General features: G+C 36.7%; 2 protein-coding genes across 4 annotated transcripts; one reads left to right on the top strand and one right to left on the bottom strand.

The window, feature by feature from the left end:
* Nucleotides 1-2,444: 2,444 nt before the first annotated feature.
* LOC129248253 (YEATS domain-containing protein 2) lies at nt 2,445-10,656 on the bottom strand. 2 transcript variants are annotated; one of them, XM_054887732.1, is made up of 2 exons: nt 8,439-10,656; nt 2,445-4,172 (listed from the first exon to the last, which is right to left on the bottom strand). In XM_054887732.1, the coding sequence occupies exons 1-2, from the start codon at nt 10,534-10,536 to the stop codon at nt 2,551-2,553; spliced, it is 3,720 nt and encodes a 1,239-aa protein (XP_054743707.1). In that variant the 5' UTR covers nt 10,537-10,656; the 3' UTR covers nt 2,445-2,550. The 2 variants fall into 2 exon arrangements, with proteins under 2 accessions (XP_054743707.1, XP_054743706.1); XM_054887731.1 differs by having other exon boundaries at nt 2,446-4,178.
* A 1,551-nt stretch (nt 10,657-12,207) lies between these two features.
* On the top strand, nt 12,208-16,981 carry LOC129248252 (beta-alanine-activating enzyme). Of its 2 annotated transcripts, none has more exons than XM_054887729.1 (6): nt 12,208-12,447; nt 12,506-12,823; nt 12,877-13,631; nt 15,136-16,145; nt 16,210-16,473; nt 16,529-16,981. In XM_054887729.1, the coding sequence occupies exons 1-6, from the start codon at nt 12,227-12,229 to the stop codon at nt 16,961-16,963; spliced, it is 3,003 nt and encodes a 1,000-aa protein (XP_054743704.1). In that variant the 5' UTR covers nt 12,208-12,226; the 3' UTR covers nt 16,964-16,981. The 2 variants fall into 2 exon arrangements, with proteins under 2 accessions (XP_054743704.1, XP_054743705.1); XM_054887730.1 differs by having other exon boundaries at nt 12,368-12,447; nt 12,553-12,823.
* The last annotated feature ends 802 nt before the right edge of the window (nt 16,982-17,783 follow it).

Raw genomic sequence — 17,783 nt, 5'->3', positions numbered from 1 at the left:
GTTGTTGTAACAGCATAAACTAATAAATGGTTACTGTGTGCTGTAATATTTTCGTTAACTTCTGAAATAAATGGCCAGCGAACTGTGGTTTGTGAATCCTAGACCGTACTCTTCTTGCAAATAAATGCAAAGACGTGAATGATAAGCTAATCGATCTCTCTTATCTAATCTGTTTCCTACTGTGTCAAAGCTCAGGATAGTATAAAGTTATAGCTATTGGGCAGTGTTGCCCAAAAATTTCTTATTAGCGAGCAAGAAAGGCTTTCGAAGGCTTTTGACAAAGTAAACCCTCAGTCTTAGTGTCTAAACAAGCTGGTCTTGGCTTTCATTTTAATTGTCTTGAGTCAAGTCATACTTGACAGAACCGCGTTATGTTGTTAGTGTGCATGGTATTTGCTAACTACGTCATCTGATGTTTCACAAGGTAGCGTTCTTGGGTTTCTTTTGTTTGCTACTTGTATTAAAGTCATACGACACTTCTTCCGGTATTCTAATTTTTTTATTGTATGCGGACTATTTAAAAATAAGCCATAAGCCTTTCTGATTAAGTGGTTATATACATTGTGTTGAACTAAACAATCGAAAATTTTTATAGCATATTCTAAAAGTACATCATCTTAAAAATATAAATTCAAAAAATCATAAAGATCGGAGCACTAGAACGAAAGTTACAGACCCTGGAAGCGTGCAAATTATTCATAAATGAAGTGCACGCAAAAATTTAGACGCGATTATCTCGAAGACGTGTTTTTTGAAAATTTACGTCCCGGTGATCATTATTTATCAAAAACTATTTGATCGATTTGCATAAACTTTTTTTTTTAATTATTCGAAGTTACAACCTTGTGAATCTGAACGGTTCACTTTTTATAAATATTTGCATAGTTCCCTGGAATTAATTTTTCAACCCCTCAAAAATCGTTTTTTGGTGCACAGCGGTTTTCATATCGAGAAAATTTTTTTTAGATAAATAAACCGTTCAGATTCACTAAAAAACATTTTTCTACAATAATCATTTAATTTTTTTTGATTTCAGTTAAGCTGCTCATGCTTTACCGTGATCACCGCAAGCCTCTTCTAAAAAACGGCGTTTCGGGGAAGGGGCGATATCAACAATAAATAACAACATTTTTAAAAATAAAAACACCAAAATGTATTCTTCGAGAGTTACCCTTCAGTATGATATAGATATATGCCTCATTTGAATAAAAGTTCTAAAACATATTTAAAAAATATTATGACAATCGTCCATTTTTCGGGCTCCCAAGGTATAGGTATAACCTTAAACACCAATCGGATCTTGATAATGTAACAGCTTGCATCTAAATATTCTAAAATGCTTACGTTTAATATTTTCTAAATCTCGATCTACATATTATCCCTAGTTCGGTTTTCGGTTGCCCTGGTTCGGTTGATTTTGAGTAATTTTTAATGCCAAATTTACTTTTCACAATCAATTGAGTTACGTTATCGCAAAGTCTTGCATGTCTAGCGGCGGCCGCCGTAGCCGAATGGGTTGGTGCGTGAATGCCATGAAAAGGCTCCTCATAAAAAATATCTGCCGTTCAGAGTCAACTTAAAACTGTAGGTCCCTCCATTTGTGGAACAATATCAAGACGCACAACACAAATAGGAGGAGGAGCTCGGTCAAACACCCAAAAAGGGTGTTAGCGCCAATAATATAGTATATGCATATAAGTATTAAGTCTAACATTCATTCACCGCTTTCAGCTTTCACTGTACCATATACGATTTAACTACTGTTTACAGCTCTGATACGTTCCAATTTAGAAAATGCCGTCTCCATATAGAAACCGTACTATGTCTCTCATATAAAACGGCTTGAGCGTGTTCAAAAAAACTTGTAAGCGCTTTACATTTCAGGCGTTACATTTTTCAGATTCGATACCTTCCTGTAATGCCAAGTGTCTGTTAATGAACTTAAAATCCGTAACCATCCGTTGGACATCATCTTTTGGGCACCCGGCTGTGACCGTTTTTCGTCCTGTTCGAGCATCCATTTTTAAAGATTATATCCATAAATCGATAGAAAATTAAATTTACCTGGAAGTTCAATTCGTTAACTATAATAAAAATATGTTAAATTCACATCCAAAGTCGCAAAAGTGTGGCCAGACCCGGGTGCCCAACGGAGGGTTATATAATAGAAGTACTATTCTATAATTGTATTCGTTTGAATATTCTACATAGTCTTTGAAATCGTGATATTTTTGGATTAGAGTGAGTAAGAGTGCCTATAATTACTAATTGCTAGAGCGAAAAAATAAATGAAAGCTCTCAAATTATTTTGGCACAGTGCTGCTGAAGTAACTAAGTTAAATGGTATTTATATTTTATTTATTAACTGTAAAAACCTGTAAGGAAATTGTTTATATTTTCTAAATTATATTGTAACTAAATATATAAATAATATGTGAACAATTTAAATACGAATTTTTGTGGCTAAAATACAAATTGTAAGATTCTTCTTATATATGTAAATAAAACATCTTAAAATAAAATTATATCTTTAATGTAATTTTCATTTTATTAACTGTCGTAGTTAAATGTTCCAAAATTTTTATTTGTTAGGAAATCAAACTCCGTATTCCGAACCAAAACTTTGCCAATATCCTGAGTGGTTATATTTACATTATCTGCGATTGGGAAGTTTTGTTTTAGTGCGACTGCGCGCCGTATTAACTTCTCAACGAACACATTTAAGCATTTTGCCATTACTGCTTGCGCTGAAGGGAATATCACATTCTGCTCAATTTGCTCCGGTTGCAATTTTATATTTAAATCACGACAAATGTCACTTACGAGTTGCGAAGACTCTTCCAGATGCTCAGGAATCGGTAGAAAAAGCTGCAGTTTTTCTTCACAGCTGTTGGCATAGTTAATTTTTGAGTTCGCGATATTAATCTTCACACCTTCCTTAGGTGGTGTGCTGATGATGTCGACTGATTCTTCTGAAGATTCTCCTTCTGCTTCATGATTCATTAATTTTTGCCATACCCCATTTAACCACGATGTAATACGATATTTAAGACTTATTGATTCATATTGGAAATAATCCTGCTCGAATTTCACTTCGTCTTTAACATATTGCGAGAATTCTTGTCCCTGCTGAGGCTTATTGCCTAGTTTTGATTTAGTAGGTCGAACGGGTTGCGATCCTAGTAAAGAATTTGTCTCTACTGGCACATGCGGTGGCTGAGGTTGCAGTGAGCTAGGCCCTATTTCAAATGACTTCAATATGGGAGTGAATGCATGATGTCGAGCATACACTAGAACCTCACGCGTACTCCAAGGTCGCTCTTTGCTAATGGAATTAAGTTCTTGACAGTGTTTGTGGTTACGTACAAGCCGTGTAATATATTTTGCACGCAGCCATTCACAGGCACGCTGTTTCATAACAGGCAAGGCATCAAATTCCTTAAAATTGTGGCTCACAAAAGAAAATGATGCAGCCAAAGTGTTTGCGGGAGAAATCAATGGCAAGCGATGCAATAAGTAATCCACAGCGGAGCGCACGCTCTGAATATTTTGATCTAAAAAGTCTTTTTCGAATGTAATTCGCCGCTGTTGTAATAGCTCGAGAGCATTACTTGCTTTGGCTCGCGTTTTTCGTATACCGAAATGTAGTTCTGGTGCCTGACATTGCGACTGAGGATTTAACGACTTAATGGATTCCAAGCCAATTCCTTGAGTTGTTAATGCTTTACTGTCTCTAGTATTAAGCGAGGGTATATAATCGTGGTCCGATATCACACCTCGAAATGCTTTCGATTGTATTTTTTGGTTTTGCACCTGTTGCTGATGTTGCCTCTGCAAGTTAGCTTGAGGCTTTAAGAGTGATACTTGTTTCCGTTGTTCTTGCTTCAGTTTCATTTGCAACGGATCAATAATGAATAGTTTGCCTTCTTTCTGAAAAACCATTTGTTTCGGAGAGCAAACGGTATTGGTATTACTTTTGACATTTGATTTGCTATTTGAAAATTGAAATCGACTGTCATTTTTCTTCGTTGAAGATAACTGGGCTGGAATAACGGCCCTGGTTGCAACAATTTGCTTAGAAGCATCCTTCTCCGAGGTGTTAGTAGATTTAGTAACCGTTGGTATTTCCACATGTGATGGTGGCAAAGATATCGCATTCTGAACCGAGACAACTGCTTCTGTAAAAAATACAAGTAATCCAAGTTTTGATTTAGACAATCACTTTTAAGTAAGAAACGTTGTTTTTTTATTTAAAAGGATTAAAATAGGAAATATACTTAAACACGTATATTTTAAATTTAATGCAAACCCGTTCTGAAAACTTTAACCGCGTTTTTTTCGAAACTACATTTATTAAGTCGGCCGGACAAATCTTGATCGATTCACATATTTATTAAAATACGCATGCACATTCGAGCAAGTCTTTTTCCAATGTGTGATAATGAGAGAAGCAGTATTTTCCATGTGCTCCGGAATTTGAGGTCTTCTATACGCAAGCGTCCTCACATCTTGTCTTTGGGTACATTAACAACACTTTTCCTTACAACTTAAGGCCAAAAAGCGACTAGACCACTTCATGTAACTAAAATGCTTGACGTCCTAATGAATACCCATTTTCCAGGATGCACAGAGAGCACTGGTGCGGACATTCTTAACTAGAGAGTCTGAAGTATATCTGGGAACATCATAAGTCGTAAAAAGATTGTATGGGCAATTAGATCGTTCCGACCAAACAAATCAACAGGACTAGATCGTATCTTTCCTGCTGAATTATAAGCGGCATGTGACCTTATAAGTCCCCTTTTCACAAATATCTAAAATGCTTGCCTCAATTTTCGCCACATAACAAGAAAATGGATCACGGCGAGGATTATTTATATCCCCAAGGGATGCCATGCCTGCCATGAAAAAGCTCCTCATAAAAATATCTGCTGTTCGGAGTCGGCTTGAAATTGTAGGTCCCTCCATTTGTGGAACAACATCAAGACGCACACCACAAATAGGAGGAGGAGCTCGGCCAAACACCTAACAGAAGTGTACGCGCCAATTATTTATTTTTATTTTAAGGGATGCAGGACCTCGCATTTTAAACCAAAAGTTTTTAGGCAAATAAGAATCACCGCCTTTCTCCTCAAAATAAAGGAGAGGTTGTTCGACATCTACCCCCGACAATAAATCCATCCGAATTGTATCGCATTGTATCAGCGCACATACCCTAAAGACAGGTCTGTGGACGAAGCTCTACACAGAATTATAAATAAAACAGAAAGAGGACTTAACTATAAAGAATTTACGCTGGGTATCTTTCTCGATAGAGGGGATTTCAACAACACCCGGATGTTGTTGTTACAGTAGCATAAACATTCCACATGCACGTTTGGGGAACGCTACGGAGTGACAGTCCTTGGCCGATTATAAGTCCTGGTTGCTCTCCAAAATAGCCCAAAAAGAATAATCCATCGGATTCGTGCCTGGTGAATTTGAGAGCCATTGTGTGGACGTTATGAAGTTCGAAAAGTTGTTTTTAGCCATTCATGGTTCACTCGAGCTTTGTAAGACGGTGCCGAGTCCTGTTGAAACGTCCATGATCTACCACCGAAATGTTTGCCTACCCATTAAAAACTTGATTTACTTTAAGCTGCTCCAGCTCATGAACCATCGCTGGTTATGATTTCCCAGCCAAATATAATGCAATCACACTCTTACGTTTGAAATCCCGTAATGATTTTCTTTTTTCGCGTTTACTCTCGGCAAAATGCGTCCGCGCGCTTGTAAACAATACTCTGGACTGTCATTTAGCCAACTAACAGACAGGTGATGCCCGTGCATCAGCTGCGCGAGCGGTCTGAAGTTCGTTACAGTTCGAGTGCCGGACCCTGTAGAACCGAATGTCGTGGGAACGACCTGGATACTCTTAGCAACACCCTACTTTAGGCAGGTGGAATATATTCGGCTATTTCTTGAGAAAAGAACCATTACCTCAGAGATGGTGCGACTACTACATGCATCGATGAGCACTTCTCAGGCTGGGGTGCGCTCTTTCATACTCTGGAATCTTGCTTTAAATACTCTAATTGCAACATATTGGCTGTAATGTCATCGCTTAAGTAGACGATATCGCAGCGAAAATATCTTCAAGTACTGAACGAACTGTTCTCTAAACTAAAGCGGCTGATCAAGGGAGAATGGATTGAATGTCACCACCACAAAAATAGAAAGGATGCTATTTATAAACAAATATGAAATACCTGTGAATGAGTCCAACCACCACTTATAGCAGATGTAGAGCTCCAGCTTCCTCGTTAAGCACGTGTAACACTGGTACAACTACGTTCTGGATAGTGTAGCAGGTTAAACTCCTACCTATACAGAATCGACCTCGACATACTAAACATATCGCACCCTAAATACAAAAGGGTCACAACTCAAAATGTGCCTTCTGCTCAAATATGAACGAGACGTTATCAATAAAATGGTCCACGGATGACATATGGCAAAAATAATTTTTTTGTTTTTCAATAGTACTGTTATAAGCTTACATGGCAAATTTCAGCGTGATATGTCACATAGTTTGTTTTCTGTGCTACTGTAAACAAGTCAAGCTCGAGTGTGGAAAATTTTGAGTTGTGACCCTTTTGTATTTAGGGTGCGATATGTCCAGCATGTGAAGGCACCCCGCACGACACTAACCACCTTTTCACATGCCCCATTAAACCCACTCATCTAACACCCCTCTCCCTCTGGACCCAACCCGTCGAAACAGCTAGTTTCCTGGGCCTACCATTAGATGAGCTAGACGAAGACGACCGGTGATATGCCCTACACTGACGGGGCTTCTATTACTGTTAACAAACAAACAAACCTGCTTTCAAGCCACCCACACTAAATGGGTTGAGACTTATACCTGCTACCGAGCTGAAGTACCTCTGGACTATTCTAGACCGTAAACTCAACTGGAACCAATACATCGAAGACAGGTTAAGAAAAGTGATTGCTGCTCTATATGCATGCAAAATAGCTATAACTTAAAGATGGCGCTCAAAACCACGCAGGATATGGTATCTAAAAGCAAGACGGAAGGGGTACAAAGGGCAAAATATATGCTTATCTCAGGAGCACTGTCTTCTATACCCACCAAATCTGAGACTCTATTGGACCTTCTCCCCATAGATATAAAGAAAATTCCGGGCTAGTCGCAACACAATCAGACTTAATGCTAGCCTACCCTGGAAAAATGTGAGCATTGCGCTCTCGAAAATTCTCGGAAATACTGCTCCACAATACGGTTTTTTTCCATACGAATCCCAGAAAGATGTGAATGGGATAGTATTGACTACCTTTACTGGTGGATCAAGACTGGCATGCACTCGAAAGTGCTGCAGTTAACCTAACTCTACGGCTACCTGACTACTGCAGCCTCTTTCAAACACAACCGATCACTATCTACTCGGACAGTCAAAATATCCTAAAATCTTTACAGTGCAATAATCCCTACTCTAAAGTAGGGTTTGAATGTAAAATTATTTTAAAGAAGGAGATGTGCCACTAACGTGGTTTGGGTTGCTGCAAACAGGAACATTCCTGGAAATTATGGCACTATTGATGAACTGGTTAGGAGGGGAACTGATCGTAAATCGGTCAATTATGCTCAATATTGTGGCCATCCTTTTATCCTCAAGCAGGTTGCACAGTATATGAACACCGGAGTCCACTTGTGAGATTACTAAACAGGTCTGGCCTAGAACGAATGAACTAGGTCCCTCATCTATCCATTTGTTGAATTTGTTTTTTAGCTCTGAAACTTGGGGGTATGGTTTTGAATAAACTACATTTTCATAATGGAATTATAAACATTAAATAAAAAAACAAATAAATTGTCAAGACTTGTCAATAAATTCCCGTGCGCTATTTATTAAACGCAGTGTGTGTAGACCTTTTAGTCCTTGGCTGTATGTATAATGTAAGTTTCCTTTGTGTTCTTAGCACACTTTCGACGGGAATGGTAATCGTGAAGAACACCACTAAATATTTTTTATTGTTTGCATAATAAAAAACTTTGATTTTAGTTTTTCGCTGGTTTTTCACCATTATTTCTAGTAGCTCTTGCATTTCGTTGGTCAAAATTTACTTTACTTATTTTACTTAACTATGGAATTCAGCTTAATATTTGTAATCAAAAACCTTAGACCTGCTCGAAATTATACTTCATCTAAAGCCTAATAATAGTAACCAAAATGTCTAACGCTGTGCATAACGAAAAGTGAAAACGGGACGTAAACTCGAATGATATTTCAAATTTAAAAAAATGTGACAATCGTGCACGAATAATATCAGGTATAAGATATGTCTATACAAACTTAGAATATTTAAAATATAAAATATTGTTAAATCGTTAGAGCCATTCCAAATCATAGTTCATATCTTGTAGGTATACTCACGAGTTTTTGTACTTCCAACTTCCACTTTAGCATCACTATTTAAATTGGAGGGCTTTTGCGAGGCAGCCATTAACACGCGCATGAATTTTACTTTGCCCTCAGCGTCTACAAGTTGAACAAGTTTCGTTTGCAACACACCAGTTTTATTTACAGTCACATTTATTGGCGAATTATTTGCACTAGGTGCGATTATTTTTAAAGGCATTAACCTTCCTACTTGACTTAGTGCTATAATGTTGTTTTTATTTTTATTGTTGTTTGTGACATTGTGCGAACTGACGAGATTTGAAGTTGATAGCTTCATTATCATGGGTGTTGTGAGCTGCATGGATTTATTACTTTTAACCGCCGTACCCACTTCTTTGACTCCTTGAGCATTTGGTTTTGTCTCACAAAGTTTAGATAGTTGTCCTTCAGTGCCATTTTTACTACAAAACGTTGGAACAACAGATCGGCTTTCCGTAATACTTTCTTTTTGAATTGCCTGATCGCCAACCATATTACCGTTGTTTGCAGAGCAGGCAGACCCATCGATTTGGTACCTCGAGTTTTTAGTAGGAGACAAGTTAGGTGTTTCAATATTATGACTATTGGAACTGTTCCGTCGTTGGGGACTTTTGTCGATTATTTTTGTTAGACTGCTGCTTAAAATATTTGCAACCGTCTCTGCTACCGTTTGAACCTCAGCGTTTTTACTTGGAGAACCAAAGATATTATCATCTAATTCTTCTTTTATCGGACTAAAAGATATTGTACGATGTTTTGTTGTCGTATTTACATGGGATATTGCAGTGGGGTCAATAATACTTTGCGAAACAGAAATGGGTGGCGCAATTTTTTCTTTTGACATATATTCCTCATTGTCTTCAATATTCTCTTCGATACAAGGCGTGATTTGCTCTTGTTTTATGACGGCATCAGTACGAAGCCAAATTTCCATCAACGTTTCGGCACCAAGGGTGTGCATACCACTTAATGTACGATCCAACACCAAATTATGAATAAGTTGAACAGGTTTTTGTTGCAGGTGGTCATGAAAGAAAAGTTGTATTCTCATTGGAAACTCACCCCAGCCTCTGCGAGCTATTTGAAAAGGTGGTGCCCGAATATCCACTATGTCATTTGGACGAAACGAAGGATGCAGATAGAAACGCACCTTTTTGATAAAAGATTCTAGAGAGATGGTTGAATCTTTTGACTGTACATAAACAAGCCATTTATGAGTTAGAACATTCCCTCCGGGTGTTTTTTGCTCTGTTTCAGCACCACTTCCTGCGCCAATATATGTTGAAGTGTTACCTATAACAATTAGTTGTTTTGTTTTATTATTTAGACGCGCTGCATTCAATGCATTAAGTGCTTTTGTCGACTTTTTAATCAATCTGTTGTTGGGCGGGGTGGTTGAATCCGGGCAAAGGCGATTTTCTTGGGTAACTATTAAATTGCTACACTCTTTCTTTGTTTGACTAAGTACAGCAGCCGCTTCTAACAATTGTCCTTCCCCTTCTTTCGAATGATCAATCACCAAACCATGGTCTCTTATTAGTTGATGCAGCCGCCTTTCTTGGCGTTTCTGTGTTTGAGATCGAGCACGAATAGTGTGCATGGCGTTTTGGGCAGCAAGACGTTCAGGAAGCGGCCGACCTACGACTTCAGACACGTTAGCAAGCCTTTTCCCAACAACATTTTTGACGGACGGATGCAGTGGCATGTAGGGTCCGTGTAACTCCTCTTCAAAAAGTGTTGTTTTACCACGAACTGCTTTGATATCACCATCTGCTATTGACAACTCTTGCTTACGATAATATTCAGTCACAATTACAAATCGTAAGCGATCCAACATATTTCGAGCATAATCCAATCGCTTTTCAATCTCCGCTAATTGTTGCTGTTTTACTGTAATTTCGTTCTGGAACTCGCGTGAAACTATATCAGAAATATTTTTTATCCTGGGACTTGCATATGTGAATATTTCATTTTTTATAGAATTGTCATCAACACGCATTTTTTTACTTGGACTTGAATCCACACGCACATAATCCGGATCGTAGTATTCGTCATGCTTACGCTTTTCCGGTGAAAGTCTCGAGGAAAACATAACGACCAAAATACAATCTGAAGGTTTTCAAATATAGTAAATTCAATTAACGGATTTATGCGAGGTTGTAAATAATTTAAGAAAATCTATTTTCTGCCACCTTTTCGAGAAAATAACAAACCCGCGTCCTTTGACACAATATAAAAAAATAATAGTTATGTCAAAATGACACTCGGTATGTTTTCGTACCAAAAGTTTCCAAGAATCGTTAAGGCATATCTACATGTAACTTTAAATACGTTCACATATGCAGTAATTTAATGCATAAATACACGAATTTAATCTACTCGTTCACATATGACAGATTACCTGAAAAATTGACAATCAGCTGTCAATACTGTCTGAAAGGTTTTTCTTCATAGAAATTACTTTGCTGGAATATTTTAGAGTTTTTGATTTTTTTAACTATTAACGATATTACGAAAAGACAAGGAGAACGAACAGTTAATTTAAATGCGCACTTGATTGATAGTAATAAGCAGTTGGAGAAAATCCGTAAACCAGGTTTAGTGAGGTTTAAAAAAATTATGGCGGCAATACTCCTCTGACATTCGTAATTATAATTATTATTTTATAATAAGTAATAAGAGGCAAAGCGTTTATGGGCACACGCTTTTTTCTGTAATATGAACGCACATTTAATAATACGTAACCAAAATTTTATTAGAATTATGTCTACAAGCCTGTTTTCTTCGCCGGAGTCCATTTTATTTAGTTTTTATTTTGACGTTTCACTTTGCATTCGTAAAAATATTCATCTATTACATATCAAAAGGTAAGGTATCTAGGATTATTTTATGAGCTCAGATCTCAGGAGAGAAATTCTGTATGGGGAATATCGCTTTTTAATTTCGGATTGGGAATTAAGCACGAAAAAGTAGATAATCTACTTATATGTGAACGTATTATTAAGGTCTGTTTATTCTTATAATACGTTCACATGAAAGTAGATAATCTATTTTTTCGTGGTAAACTTCCAATCCGTAATTAAAAAGCGAGTGTTCCCATACAAAATTTCTCTGCCAAAATCTGAAATTATGAAATAATCCTACATAATAACTGTACTTTTTGACATACAACCCTGTGTTTTCTGTATAATATATCATTATTTTTAAGCGTGCAAAGAAAAACGTTAAAGTAAAAACTAAATAAAGAAAACAACTAAATAAAGAAAACAGGTTTGTAGATATAATTGTAATAAAATATTTATTAGGGATTATTAACTATGCATTCATATAACAGAAAAAAAGCGTGTGTCCTCTTATTACCTATTATAAAATGAAATATCGAATTTCGAATGCGTATTGCTGCCATAATTTTTTGAAACCTCAGTAAACGTCGTTTACGGATTTCCTCCAACTGTTTATTATTAGCAGTCAATTGTGGAATTAAATTAGTTACTCCTTCTCGTTGTCTTTTGTTCATATCGTTAATAATAATTAAACAAACCAAAAACACCGAAATATTCCACCAAAATAATTTCTATATCAGTATTGACAGCTGATTGTCAATTTTGCAGATAATCTGCCATATGTAAACGAGTAGATTAATTTTGTGGATTTATTGGTAATTAGTGCAAATGTGAACGTACTTTTACTTCATACAAGAACGTTAAGAAAATATTGAGTATTTACTCGAAGTTATGGCTAGTGAAGCAACACTGGGATTATGTTGTTCTTCACTTTGTGAGATGGGGATAGTATACGATTTAACGTTATTACAGAAGTTTCGAAGAAATTTGTTTATTATTTATAGATCAGAGTATGAGGAAATATCTTTTACATATGACACAATATTGGGGACAGTGAGCGAGGTTTTGGAACAGTTCAAACTTTACAATGTAATTCCAAACGTAGGTATTGCATTGCAAATACAAAGTCTGACAGCTTCTGGCATTGTTCTACTACTTAGGTAAAAGTTCAATATTTTAATTAAAATTTTGGAGTGTTTTGTAAGTAATTCCTTTTAGCATCCTCAACTACAATTGTTACTTCATTCCATTGCATTGCAATACAGCGCAATCACACTTCGAGGCTGTGTTGAATGCACATGGTGCAAAATATGTAATAGCCGATCTGAAGTATGATAATGGAAATTGTAAACAAATAGGGTGTGTAACGGTTTTTCATAACAAAATGTACATTTATGAAAATACAAGTTTAAAGAAAAATGCATGTGTCGACGTTCCAAACCTCTGTTATAGTATTGCTACGTCGGGGACTACGGGACTTCCAAAGATCGTACAAGTGCCGTACTCTTGTGTGGAACCCAATATTGTCGCGATCAGGTATGATGAATTGAGATATGCTATGCTCGTTTCACTAAATAAACATTTCTTAGTACACAGTTAAAAATATCGGAATCTGATGTGATTTATTTATGCGCCCCTTTCACATTTGATCCCTTCATGGTGGATTTATTTTTGGCACTCAATAGAGGAGCTGCGTTGCTAATATCCGCACCAACTTTGCGATTAAACCCAAATAAATTAGTAAAGATTTTATGGCCAAAACTTCTAGATCACGACAGATCTTTATTAAGAGAAAATTCGAATTGCATAGGTGCGACCTTTTTACAGGCAACTCCTTCATTTTTCCGTCTATTTGGTGATGCTGCCATAAAGGATGTGATCTTACACGAAAGTAATTCCTTGCGATGCTTAGTTTTAGGTGGGGAAGATTTTCCCACAAGATTGGAATGGAACTCTTGGTTGCCATCTGCGCCAATAAATAAGCGCATATTTAATATTTACGGAATAACGGAGTTGTCGTGCTGGTGTACAATGCATGAATGCAATTTTAATGATGGCTGGGAACGAGCTCCTCTTGGTGCGCTACTCGACAATCAGACTAGTCTTCGCATAATCGATAAGAGTGGTATGGAGTTATCTGGAGTATGCGAGGGACAATTGGAGATTGGTAGTGCGACTCGAAAGTGTTATATTCTTTCCATAGATGGCCAGTTCAGTCATGAGAGCACTGAATTGTGTTTCCGCGCTACTGGTGATGTGGTCCGTCAGGATGAAAGTGGAAATTTGTTCTATTTAGGCAGAATAGACAGCATAATTAAGCGAAGGGGTGTTCGCTTAAATCTAGGTAAGCAATAATTTTATGTGGTTCTCAAAATTTTATGGTCAAACAAAGTTAGACTTTATGTGAAGTCGACTCATTTTTATCCGTTTAAAAACTTCACTTGCAATTACTAATGAAAAAATAACACCACATCGGAAAAACACGATATTTGTGTTCTACGGGATTCACTCGTCCGGTTATTATATGCATTTGGACATAAAAAATGATTATACATACATATTTTTTCAGTTAGAATACATAGAATATCAAGTGAGCTATCGAAAATTTTATTCTTAATTTGCATGCTGCCTCGACAAGTTCATAAAATAGCATCACTCAGTTAGATATATCCAATAATATCCAGATTTCCACCAACCTTTGCAGAAAGTAATATTATGTCACCCGGCCAAAATGTCAAGTCGTTAACAAAGAGTATAGAGCTTACAGATTCAACAGAAACTTATGTAACAAAAATTTAGTATGAAAGTTGAAAAGGGATTGTAGGTGCTGTAACACTCTCAACTACATCTGGCTCGAAAAAGTCGAACGGAACATAGCCATGATACTAAATTCGGCAAGTGTTCTTAAAATATGGTTGTGTTAACTTTATAGCAATATTTTGAAAACAGTGTGATGTGATACCTGGAGAGATATATATAATTGGCGCTTACACCGTTTTTGAAAGTTTGGTCGACCTCCTATTTGTTGTAAGAGTGTTGATGTTTTCCAAAAAAAGGAAAGACTTATAGTTTTAAGCCGACTCCGAACGGCAGTACTTTTTATCACAGCTTTTATTGGCAGAAATATAGTACACCCGTAGGTTTGCCATAGCCTGTCGATGGGAACCTACGTACTCCTAATGGTAGTCACGCACCAATCCCTTCGGCTACGGCGATATAGGCAGACACGCCCAGAGGATTGGTAAAACACGTACTTCTGCAGAAGCTGTCTAGATAAGGGAGAGACGATCTTGCACCTCCTGTGACATTGTTCTGCTCTATTCAGACGTAGATTTGCCATTTAAAGTAGATAATTCTTTCATGAATTGAAACATCTCAGTACTGTGGAAATCAGGGATCTTCCAAAATTTTTGAAACGAACACAGTGGTTTTAGGATAGATAAAGATAAGTTCCCTATACTGTATCATAATGGGCGCAGTGTGTCCCAACAACAACCGTTTCAACCTACGTCTGTTACGTCTTTACGACTATTTGTCCAAACACATTTTGCGATGTTTACCAAATAAAATTTCAGCATAACTACGGCCGATATCCTCAAAAAAAAGCTGTAAATATAAATTTACTTATGAGGCCCAGTTGCCGAGCCTCCAAATATATTTCATAAATTGATTTATTAAAAATACATTTATTTAATAAATAATAGCTAATTAAATATATACATACATACATTGTATGTGATGTCAGCCGCGAGGTCGAGTACTAATTAAAATATAATATTCTCCTTGATTAAACTCTCCTTTAACCGCAAAACAATATAGCTACTATACTTTACTTTGAATCTTTTCAGAAATTCTGCAGCAAAATATACAGATGTTATTAAAGACTGAACATAGAAATATTAAATGTGTCTGGCAAGAAGAAGTGCAAAAGCTCATTTGTTTTATAGAAACTAGTGCAGATTACCCTAACTCCGGACCGGTGCATATCCGACGACTTTTGGCAGAAAACTTAATGGAAATAGAGCGACCTGATGATATAAAATTTATTCGCAAATTTCCTCTAAACTCACACGGAAAAGTAGATATTCGTTGTATGCTTTCACAAATTGCCGAAGACACATGCCAACAATCGGTAAAGCCCGTAGAAATTTTACAGAGTTTTATTATAGAAACTTTGGGATTTGATCCATTGAACCCAATCTCGGAGGTGCCCAGAATTAGTACCAGAAATAAGCCGGATCCTATTTTGTCATTTACAGCTGCAGGTGGCACATCTTTCCAGGCAATCGTATTGGCTAGTGAAATTGGTGCGATTTTGGAGCACACCAGCAATCGTAGTGAATTATTAGGAATGTTACTAAACCCACAACAGTCGCTAATATCTATTAAGGACTTTTTGGTATCATGCTCATTATCGAAAACTCAAATTATATCTAAAGTACAATCCAATAAGCGAAATGATTGTCTTGCAAAAAATTTTAAGTTTCTTTGGCGTACTAGTCTTAATAAATGTGTGGATTCATCTCCAATCATTGTTGGAAATAAATGGATATGTGTTGGTTCACACTCGCATATTTTAGCAACACTTGATGGCAGACAAGGGAATCCCATAGCTGTACTGGAGCTACCGGATCGAATAGAGTGCAAAGTGGAAGTGGCTTTGAATGATAAAAATCCCTATATGGCGTTCGTGGGTTGTTATGATCATCATTTGTATGCTTTTAACTACACAAATGGTCGTATTTACTGGCGAATAGACATGAGCGGAATCATCAAAGCGAAACCTTTAAGCTGCAAATCCGGGCTTATCGTAGCTACTTACGGCAAGACATTCAATGTGTTTTGCGTTTGCTTAAAGGTAGGATATTTTTCATTGAAAACTCATATTTTTTATGAATTAAGTAAATATGTTTTTCTTGAAGACACAAAATTATATTTGGCGTCAAAAAGTCGGTACGATAGGTATCTTTGCCAGTCCAGTATTGATAAATGATGCTGCAATGATAATTTGTGCTCTGGATGGTACTTATTGCAGCGTTAGTGCAGATTCTGGTAAATGCCAGTGGTTGCAAAAGTGTGGTTCACCTATCTTTTCAACACCTATTGTAATCAACGAGGAAAACATAATTATTTTAGCCGAAGTTGTAGGAAAGGTGCACATTTGTAATACAGAAAGCGGAGAAGTGGTTTGTATAATTACTTAAGTTCAGATAGGGTGAGAATATCTTCTATATTTTTCAGATAAAAACATTCTGTGCTGGATCTTCAATTTTTTCTGGTTTAACTACAATACCTGATATGAATAGCAAAGTACAAAGCAATGATACAAGTTCGAGAAAAATTTTATTCGGTTGCTACGATAAGAATGTGTACTGTTTAAAGTACATGAATGCAGCTGATGAAAACCAGCAAAGTACACCTGTATTACACCTACTATGGAAGGTACAACTTGATAGCAACATCTTTGCAACACCTGTAGCCATTTCTATGAAGAAAGATAACTTTGTATTAAGCTGTTCCATTAATGGTTTAATTGCGCTTTTGTTGGCTGAAACCGGCGAGTTAGTTGCTACACACAAACTACCCGCAGAAGTATTTTCCACTCCTTGTCAACTAAATAATCAAATTTTTTTAGGTTGCAGGGATAATTACGTCTACTCATTTTCCATAAAGTAATTTTAAAAAGGTTGAAAATGTTGGTTCACTTATAGAATCATTTAAGGGGGAGCCTGCTTTAGAGGCTTCAAAAAATCGATTTTTTTTTTTGCATAAATGTCTTCCCAAACTATCCAAGAATGTGTCCTCAAAATTTCAGAAGCAAATTCAAATTATGTTATGATTAACCCACTTTTCAAACAATCTAAAGTGGATTTGTTTTTCCAAAAAAATACTTCCATACGGGGAATGCTGCTGGAGTGACAGTCCTTGGCCGGATATAAATCCGGGTCGTTTCGGTAACGTAGAACCGACTGTCGTGGAAACGATACCACTCTGATACCACTACTACTATCTTACCTTGGTTTGATATAACAACTCGTCTTGCCCGTAAATAAATGTTTGAAATTAGTATAGCAAAACTCGAGCTGATGTTACTAAAACATCATATTCACGAAAAACGAGGTAGCGGCCTACGGATGAAAATTAAACCTAGACCTCATCCAAAAAATTTAAAAAAAAATTACAACTTCATTATTTAGGTGGAATAATTTAACTGTTACCTAATTGGAATAAAATAAAATACCATATTTGCTTTATTTATGGATGAAGTTTATTTAGTAAAACACAAATTGTTGGCAAATTGAATAATGTATAAACCTGTATCAGCGGTTTTTAATGGTGACCAATCGACACTTGGCCTAAATTATATTTTTCAAACGGTCATTGGAGCCAACGAACGCTGTCCGTAAGTGGCTTTACCGTAGTTTTGCTCATTCATTGTGAGTCGCCATTCCTATTTACTTGCCAGGAGGCCAGCTGAACATTTGTACATTCAAAT

This window comes from Anastrepha obliqua, chromosome 5, assembly GCF_027943255.1.
Source record: "Anastrepha obliqua isolate idAnaObli1 chromosome 5, idAnaObli1_1.0, whole genome shotgun sequence".
Taxonomy (NCBI): domain Eukaryota; kingdom Metazoa; phylum Arthropoda; class Insecta; order Diptera; family Tephritidae; genus Anastrepha; species Anastrepha obliqua.
Note: the sequence above shows the minus strand (reverse complement) of the source record. Positions and strands in the feature narration are given on the sequence as shown.